Source organism: Austrofundulus limnaeus, unplaced genomic scaffold (assembly GCF_001266775.1).
Source record: "Austrofundulus limnaeus strain Quisiro unplaced genomic scaffold, Austrofundulus_limnaeus-1.0 Scaffold123, whole genome shotgun sequence".
Lineage (NCBI taxonomy): Eukaryota > Metazoa > Chordata > Actinopteri > Cyprinodontiformes > Rivulidae > Austrofundulus > Austrofundulus limnaeus.
Genome location: NW_013952525.1, coordinates 1,467,232 through 1,476,787, shown reverse-complemented (window position 1 = coordinate 1,476,787; position 9,556 = coordinate 1,467,232). Strand labels below are relative to the sequence as shown.

At 40.2% G+C, this 9,556-nt stretch overlaps 2 protein-coding genes across 4 annotated transcripts in view; both read right to left on the bottom strand.

Annotated features, from left to right (window-relative positions):
• The window catches only part of srfb (serum response factor b), a 35,890-nt gene extending 31,248 nt beyond the window's left edge, over window positions 1-4,642 (bottom strand). The window contains exon 1 of one of the 3 annotated variants that reach the window (XM_014015161.1): window positions 3,797-4,642. In XM_014015161.1, coding sequence (XP_013870615.1) covers window positions 3,797-4,399 — 603 coding nt within the window. In that variant the 5' untranslated portion in view covers window positions 4,400-4,642. The remainder of the gene's footprint in view (window positions 1-3,796) is intronic. The other 2 variants (XM_014015163.1, XM_014015162.1) reach the window with 2 other exon arrangements.
• Window positions 4,643-7,877: 3,235 nt separating this feature from the next.
• ptk7b (protein tyrosine kinase 7b) overlaps window positions 7,878-9,556 on the bottom strand; it is a gene marked incomplete at its 5' end in the record, with an annotated part of 96,466 nt that continues 94,787 nt past the window's right edge. The window contains 1 exon segment of the mRNA XM_014015146.1: window positions 7,878-9,439. Coding sequence (XP_013870600.1) covers window positions 9,279-9,439 — 161 coding nt within the window. The 3' untranslated portion in view covers window positions 7,878-9,278.

Genomic DNA, 9,556 nt, shown 5'->3' with positions numbered 1-9,556 from the left:
CACACACACACACACACACACACACACACACACACACACACACGTTTTCTGAGATTAGACAGGACTTTTCTCTGCTTCTTATCCTTCTAAATTAAACTGGATCAGTCCTAGTTCCAGTCCAATCTACCATGAATCTTCCCACTCCACCCACCTGTCAGTTTCTGTGATGGTTGGCACAGTGTGGGCAACAATTTGAAGAAGAAAATACAAAAAATATATATATATAATAATAATTTCCATCCCAACGTTGTGTCAAATTGTGTTCATGTTGCCAAGGGCCTACATAAAGACAGTGCAGTTTCCACGACAACAGTCTGGGAAAAAGAAGAAACGAGTGCAGAGAGGCTGCAGGTGCTTCGAGGAAACAAGACTGAAAAATCCTCCACTAAACAAAAACGGTAAAAAGTTCATTTAAAGTCAGGGTAAAGCAGCTCATCAGGTCATAACTTTGTGCAAAAAATTCAACTTAAAAAAAAAGGTCAAATCGTCAATAATCGTATCCATCTTGTTTCCATCATAAGGTTTTATAAATTTGTCACATCTCCGACAAAAAACATTAAAAAAAATAAAAATGTACGATGAGACTCTTCTGTTGAATAAAGTTCTTTTTTTTCCAATAAAGCTTTAGTTTTCAAGCAGCGACTGGTTGTTTGAGGCTTACTTTTTAGGCTGTGTTTCTGACTGTCTCGGTAAGAGTGCTGTGGGAGCGAGAGGCACAGGTGTGTGTTTACCACGGCGACCCCCATGAGCCACTGGCAGCAGCTTTAACATTTAATCAGATTAAGTTGAGCCAATTCAACATGGCCACCGTAGACGAAACAAAAACAGCTAAAACCAAAACACGTTCACAGACGCGCTCAGCTGAAATCCGGCATGGTAGTAGCTGAAAGTCATACACAACCTAACCCTCAAGCATCAACAGATCGTGTGAGGTTTCCTGTTGTGTTCATTTAAAGGTTCCGCAAAAACTGTTACTTTTCTTAAAATAAAATAGTCTTGGTTTTTAACTTTGGCTTTTTATTTATTTTAAACAAACCCCTCGTCATCTTTTCGATGCGAGTCAAACTCAAGGCCCACGGGCCAAATAGGCCACACCACAGCATTTTATGTGGCCTGCAAAAGGCCCGTATTAATGTATATAAAAAAAAAAAACAAGCTAGCACTGATTATAAACTACATCTCCCATAATGCACGTTGATTATTTTACACATCAAACGACATCATCCCACCACTAGATGGAGCCAGCACAATTTACTGTGTAAAACTTCTGTTTCACTGCACTCTCATTTTATTTCCGTTACAGCCCAGCTGTACTGGGAAAGTGGGAACTTCCCACTTACAAGTTGTAAATTTAAACTAATGGGAATTTCCTGTTGGAAAAAGTGGGAAAGTTCAGAATTCAAGATGGCAGCTACTCACCACAGGTCAGTGAGTAAAACTCTGACTTTTCTTTTAGTGGTATTTCTGTAGTATTTATTTCACATWTAGCCAGTATAAACACTGTTTCGATGCAGGAAACACCAGGTAGAGCTCCGTTAGTGTTAGCGGTGCTCAGGGAAACCAACTAAAGCCTCGCTAACAGAAACAAGRYGCAGCAACACCCTGAAGGAAAGCTTTTCTTTTAGAGAGCAACGCGCAGGTTCAACCCAACGAAGAGGTGAGTCTGTCAGTTTATGTGGAAAGCTGTGTGTTGGTCTGGGTGGTGGTGGTGGTGCGTGTGTGTGTGTGAGGGGGGTATGTGGGGGGGACTGGGTCATAAATAGAGCTGTCATTTGCTCAGGTTTATTTCCAGCTCGCTGCCTGTCGTAATACGCCGGCTTCCTCACATCAACTGAGTCACTTTGTGCCACAAGTGTTTCGTCTCCAACAATAKAGCCTGTTTACCACCTTCATCAAGGCTGTAATTACCAGCAATTAATGATCTTTAACGGCTAACGGTGATATCATTAGAGGTTGACTTAAGAGGTTTTTTTGGTCGAAACAAAACAAAACAAAAACTAAAGCTGACAGAGCTTTCAAAACCCTGCTAAAAAATAACATTTTTTCTTCATGTCTGCCTCAGCTCTGATCAAAAATAACCACTTCAAAAAGCCTCTTTCACTACTAAAGGCTAAATCTGCTGAGCCATGCTTTGTTGACAACAATTATGAGTTGTAATACATATAAAATAAATAATTTTAGCTACTGTATTAATACTTTTAGCTTTCAGCTAGCAATTTGTGACTTTTAGCTATCATTTTGCTACTATTGGTTTTTTTAACTACCGGCATCATTTTGCCACAATTAGCTTCTAGCTAACATTTCAATAGGTTGCTACTTTTAACTTGTATTCATCCGTTTGCTACTTTCATATTTTAGCTACTGTACCGTTACTTTTAYCAACTGTTTTGCTTCTTTTAGCTTGCAGCTAGCCTTCTGATACATCTAGCCTTTTACTACTTTTAGCTCTCAGCTACTGTTCTGCTACATTCAGCTTCCTGCTAGCTTTTCTATGTTTCCGTTTAATTCAACCTTTTGCTACTTAAACTGTTAGCTAAACTTTTAGCACTTAGAAGCTAAGAATAGCTTCTATATAGCATTTCAATACTTTTAGATTTTTTGCTCATTTTAGCTTTTACCTACCGTTTCACAAATTTTAGCTAGCCTTCTGACACTTTTAGCTTTTCATTTGAACACTGATAGAGTCTGTAAAAATAATCCCTGGATGTAAAGAGTAATCCTCCAGTGGGACGTGTGCTAACATCATTAGCATGCTGCACTAAACCKCTATAAAAATCAATTAGGACAAAAAAAAAAGATCAAAATCCTTTTATTACAACAGCTTTTTGCTGTACGAACACATTAAATATATCAAAACGTGCAGATTTGTCTCTTCTTTGACCTAATGTGTCTCTCACCGCTGTAGGATTCACAGTTTTCTCTCAAATCGCCTCAGAACGAGGAGCACGCTCAGCCGAGCTTCCATAGACTTCCATTAAATTTCACTTTGAATCCAAAACAGGAAACAAAGCAGCTGTTTAACTTGTCGTATCTCCTACATAAAACTCTTTAAAAATTGACAAATGTGACCACGAGAGTCTATTCTTGCTCTCGATTTAGGAATTTTTAAAAAAAATCCGTCTAGTAGTTTTTGTACTTTTACTCCCACAACTTTTTTTGCGGTACACATACAAGTTATACATCAAAATGTGTGAATTTGTCTCTTCTTTGACTTGATGCGTTTCTCACCGCTGTAGGATTCACAGTTTTCTCTCAAATCCCCTCAGACCGAGGAGCACGCTCACCCAAATTTCCATAGACTTTCATCAGATTTCAGATCAAAGCGCCATCTTTAAAACAGGAAGCGGAGGGTCTTTTTAAACTTGTATCTCCCACAAAAACACACCGTAGACTTAAAATTTAAAATGTGAGACCACAAGAGTCTTTTAATTCTTACTTATGGTTTAAAACTTAAGAACCGAAATGTAGTTTTTGCACATCAGCTCTTTGTTTTGAYGCTTACTTTTCTGTCTGCCAATCATGGGCAACCAGGGAGTGACAGACGCAGGTGTATGGTAACCATGGTGACCATATTGAGCAGCAGCTTTAACATTTCTTGTTCAGATTATATCTAAACATGTATTTAATAAATAAAACAAGTTTTAATTCTGCAAATAAATAAAAATCACTTTTTAATTTTAGACTGACAAAAGTTAAGAGTTTAGAAGCAGCTCTTTCATTGTTTATTTAATGTTATTAAATATTAAACCTTATAATTAACTCTTTTTTGTGGCTCCAGAGGCTCCGCCGGACTCACCTTCTTCATGATGCCCGTCTTCCTCTTGCTGAAGGTGGTGTACCGTCTCAACTTGTTGTCGATGAACTCCATCTTTATTTTTACCCGCCCACGTGTCTTCTTCCCCGGCTTGGCCCCGGCGACTCCTCCGGACACCATGCCGTATCCTCCGGGGGCGACTCCCACCTCCTGCCCCGCCACGGCGGCCTCCAGCTCCACCCGCTCCCGCTTCACCCCTCTCCGGCTGTCCCCGAGRGAACCCACCGGGTCGTCGTCGTCTCCGGAGTCCGAGTCGTTGTCCGAGCCGCTGCACATCGGAGCGCAGTCTCGGTCCGGGTCGAAGCGGGCCCCGTGGGGCAGCACGACGCCGGCGTTCAGCCCCACCATCATGCCGCCCTGGACGGCGGTGTGTAGCGGGTTCACCCCGGCCCCGTTTCCCGCCGGTCTGGCGCCTCGCGAGCCTCCGAGCATCCCGGCGGCGTCCCCCTGCCGAGCTCCGCCGCTGTCCCCCGGTAGCCCCGCTCGGACCAAGACGGGACGGATCCCGCCGCTGACAACCTCCGAACCGTGTCCCGCAGTGCCCCTACCTGATGCTGACCCAGATCCAACCTGGCTGGGTAACATTATATTGTACCGAACCGAGTCTCCTTCACGCCAGCCTCCCTGGGAAGGAAGCTGGAGCGCGCCGAACCGTACACGCGCCTGGGTCGCAAAATGTAAACAAACCCCGGCCCGGTGACGGTTCGGAGACTCCAGGAAATAACTAATGCAAACTTTCAAAGGTGATGCTGCCCCGGAGACCCGTGAAGCCCAGCTCGGTTTGGATCGCCCTCCTCTTCGGAGCACTTTCTCAAAAAGGAAAGCGCGAACAGCACCCTCGTTGTGCCTCCGCCATGTCAAAAAGTCCGCACTCACAAAAACATATATCGCTTACATCGATCTGTTGGTTCAAAAATATCACACTGTTCGTACGTTACGTTGAAATACTCCACACTGTGACGTTCAGAAACACGTAAAAACTTTTATTTTTTACATTAATTTATYAGACGGCGGAATAATACCACAACCGGGGAACTACTTCCCTCCTTATAAAGAGATACAACGTTTCCTTATTTGGTGCTGTCTCTCCTTATTTGGTGAGTCACAGCTTCCCCCGCTGATTGGCTGAGAGTGATCCTAGTAGKGCTGTGATTGGTCGAGCGGGTTAGCTATTAGCATAAATACCAAAATGGTTGCGCTAATATCGACGTCATCGCGGGCGTGCAGGAACATCATAATAACAATAAAACAAACATCTTCTTTTTTGTTGTTAAAATTCCTACAGGTGGATCAAAGTTAAACTTCAGCGTCAGAACTTTTATTTTACCCTAAAGGTTAAAAGGGAGGAGTTTGGAGCTTCTGTACAGCTCCTGCTGTGCAAAAGTTTAAAGCCACTCCACTGAGGGACACTGCTGTGATGCTCCACAGTTTTACAGACTTTTACAGATATTTTTACTGACCTTTAAAGTTCTGCTTTTGGTTGTTTTAACAATTAGTGTGAATGCTGAGTCAGCACTCAGTTTAATGGTTTTAATGTTCTATACATTCATTTGTAATCCAACTACTTATCCATACATTGTGCTATTTTAGCTGTTCATAAATATTCAGCTCATTCAAATGGACACCAGGACTTTGGCTTTTTGCAACTTTTATACTTTTCAGAATACAAGGTCAATTAGAATTATATAATTATATTTACATCTGCTTCAGCTATTGGATGTTTTCTTGTATAATTTTAGCTAATCATCAGCCCTTTGCTGTTTTTTTTATTTTAGCTATTGCATTGTTACATTTATTGAGCCTTCTGCTAGCACCTAGCTACTATTCTGTAGCATTTAGCTTCTAGCTAGCTTTCTGCTACTTTTAGCTTGTAGCTAGTTTTTCTACTTTTACTTTCTAGTTTTATTCTGCTTTTTGCTACTTTTAGCCGCTCACTAGCCTTTCAGCATTTTTAGGTTTTAGCTTTTGCTTTGCTCATTTTAACTTTRAGCTAGTCTTCTGAGACTCACTTTTTAGCTACTGTTCTGCCATGCTTAACTTCTGTTTGTCTTCTGCTATTTGTGGCTATTTGCAGCCTTTTGCTACTTTTAGTTTTTCACTAACCTTTTAATAGGTTTAGGTTTTAGCTATCATTCTGCTCATTTTATCTTTTAGTATTCGTATTGCAACGTTTAGCTAGCTGTCTGCAACTTTTAYGTTTTTACCATTGTTCAGCTTGTTTTAGCTTTTACCAAGCCTTTAGCTATTTAGCAAATGTTTAACTACTTTTGGCTTACTTTGTGTTATATTTATSCTTTAACTAGAYTTTTGTTTCTTTTAGCTTCAAGGTAGCCTTCMGCTRCCTTTAGCTTGTMWTATWTTMMSMRTWMSYKYASWRTTMRMKRWRTTWMKMRRTKMYSYSKMRRRRCTCACTCTTATATCTTACCGTGCGATATTTTTGGCTCATATCCTCATAGCAAGTGTGGGCCCTCTTTGTTATATTTTGGCTTTAGCTAGATCTTTGCAACTTTTAGCTTCTAGCTAYTTTTAGCTTCTAGCCTGCCCTGTGCTACAWTTGGTTTTCTTTTTGTTATATTTAGCATTTAGCTAGCCTTTCGCAAATTTTACATTTCAGCCAGCTTTTTGGTTTGTCTGTTTTTCGATACTTTTAACCTTTTGCTACTTTTGGCTTACTTTGTGTTTTATTTATCCTTTAACTAGAGTTTTGTTTCTTTTAGCTTCAAGGTAGCCTTCGGCTTCCTTTAGCTTGTTATATTTTGGCTTTAGCAAGACTTTTGCTACTTTTAGCTTCTAGGCAGCTTCCTCTTACTTCTAGCTTACTTAGGCTTTAGCTACTTAGCAAGTGTTAGGCCACTTTGTTTTATATTTTGGCTTTAGCTAGATCTTTGCAACTTTTAGCTTCTAGCTAGTTTTAGCTTCTAGCCTGCCCTGTGCTACAWTTGGTTTTCTTTTTGTTATATTTAGCATTTAGCTAGCCTTTCYCAAATTTTACATMTCAGCCAGCTTTTTGGTTTGTCTGTTTTTRGATYCTTTTAACCTTTTGCRACTTCTGTCTTAACCATCGTTTTGCGACGTTTAGRTTTAAGCTAGCCTTTCATTACACTGAGCTTTTCAATCCATTTGTTAGTTCAAGGAGGGTTTGAGTTTTTTTAATTGATATATTTTTTGCTTTCCTAGCAGCATGATTGACAGCAGTAGGAATCAGATAAGGTCCTGTAAAGCAACAACCGTTCAGCAGCCTCCAGCATCATAACTGGCTGCGTTACGTGTCCCTGGATGACCTCACGTATGAGCAAAGATTGACAATACCAGTAAAACAAGACGCTGAACTGGATTAACGCATCGTTTATCCTCCTACTGCAACATTTTTAAACGTCTTAAGGAAAAAAACCCCAAAACAAACAAAAGGTCTGAGTGTAAACACCGTGAACCCCTCCCTCCTCAGGCAGGTTAGAACACATCAAGTTAATATTTTGATCTGGTTTCACACACAGATAAATGCCTCTTAGTCTTAGCAATAAAAATAAAAAAACACTTCCTGTGCGTTCTGAAAGACACCCGTTCTCCTTCACTGATCCTGGTTCTCAAGTATGGGGTTGGGGTCCCACTCTGTGTCACAAACACAAAATTCAAATAGACTTTATTTTTTTGCAATGTTTGTGTATTTTTATTTTTGCGGGTGTCTGACAGTTGTTTCAGGATAAGAAGCTAAAAAAAAATTGAAACACTGAATTGTATTTTTTAACATTTTCTTACAAAGTTTTAAAAAACAAAACGATGGAACAGGAACTAAAATAATTCCCTTATTTAATTTCCCTTTGGGATCAATATTTTTTAATTGAATTGAATTGAATAATATTGTATGGAACTGAACAAAAAGTAGAAGTTAAAAGAAAAAGCGGGATACTGTTAAATTAATTCAGAGGAGCTGCACCGCCCCCTAGTGGTGAAGGAGGGTACTTTCCCTGGATTATGTGTAGGTATTTATAAATGTACACATCTATTTCTAAACTAAAAACATTGAAATACACAACTGTAACATGAAACAATAAAAACAATAAAATAAAAACACATTGTTTATTGACAGCAGCATGTATACTTCTGAATATAACTGATTACGGTGAACATTTGCTGAAGCAGATAAAAAAACAGGTCTAGGTGTGAGTGCCTAGCATTCATAAAAACAAAACTTTACACTAAAAAAAACGTATAAAAACAAGCTCATAAACAAAGGCCATCGCAGTTGATTAGATAATGTAACAAAAAAAGGGAAATTGTTAAAATAATCCTTCATTTTTTTAGGCACTTAAACGAGTCCAGGTCACGTTTATGACCTCTTTTATTTTTAATTAGCATTAGCCCGTTCAGCTCAGACTGAATGCAAACTAAAATGGACAAGAACATTTMAGAAAAGTACAAATTATAAACAAAAACAGGACCTTTATTATAAATAAACAGGCACCTGCGTGTCCTTCTACGCAACATAATGAAGAGGGATGGTCTTTAGGTGAAGTTAGTGCTTCTACGTCATGAACACGTCACCTGCTGTGATTCCAAACTTTGTTACAAAAATAAAAACAAAAACAGAGAAAATGTGATTGGACCTCTGTGGAAGCTTCGCTGCAGGTAAAATATGTTTACATCCCTGCAATTTGTAGATACTGAGAAGATACTCTGACCATTCTGAGGAGAGTCTGATAGGAAGAGTTAATATCTTACCTGTTGCAGATGACTGTTTGGAGAAATAAAAGTTTGATTTGTGACAGGATTAACGAGCTAGCATCTTCCTGCCAGTTTAACAGTCGGTACTTTATTTTGAAAGGAATCTAAATGGCGGCTGAGCTCCGTTTCTGCGAGAGGCCCCGCCCACTCCACGTTGTTCGAATATTTGATGAAAAATGAAATAATTACCCAGCTTGTTTTTGATTAAAAACACACGTTCCAAGCAGCAATCCTGCGTTTCAGTCTTCTCATCCATTTTTAGTTTGCTTAAAGAGCATCTGCAACAGGTAAGACACTCGTTCTTTTCTGACAAAATATAGAATTCAAAACATCCTGTAACATGACTCCTCCCATCTGTGGAGCAAAATAAGCACCTCAACGTTATTACAAGAACAAAACGTATAAAAAAAGTTCATAAAGGTACAAGTCGTTCATTCAGTAAGTCCTTGGCTATAAAACGTGATTGTTTTCGTTCCTGAAGTGGGTTTAGTTTCTGCGTGTTGCATAGAACACGGGACCTGCATGCAAAGCCCGTTCTGCAGTTTTAGTTGGAACGGTTGTGAGATGAAAGGGTTCAGGCACTGAGGTCGAGGAGGGGGCGGAGCCGCCGTGCACGAGGACGTCCGTGGCGCCGCTGAGAGCACGAAGTTCCAGCTCAGTCTGAACTGAAATGCATAAAAAAAGAGTTTTCTCTTCACCTCCGTTCCCTGAAACGAGTGAGACTCTTTGAGTCGGGGCGAGCTCAGACTTTGCTGTCGGATGGCAGCTCTCCCAGCGCGTGGACGATGTCGGTGAAGGACGGCCGCTCCTTGAGGCCGACGGCCCAGCAGCGCGTCATCAGCTTGTAGATTTTGGAGGGGCATCCTTCAGGAACGGGAAGCTTCAGCTTCAACGCCTTCAGACCTGAAAGGATCGTTTTATTCAACTCAGATTAGAAATGCTGTGGGATTAGTTGTAACATTAGATTTTATTTAATAAACATATACTGTATTTTAACTGTAAAATAAAGACTAAAAATAC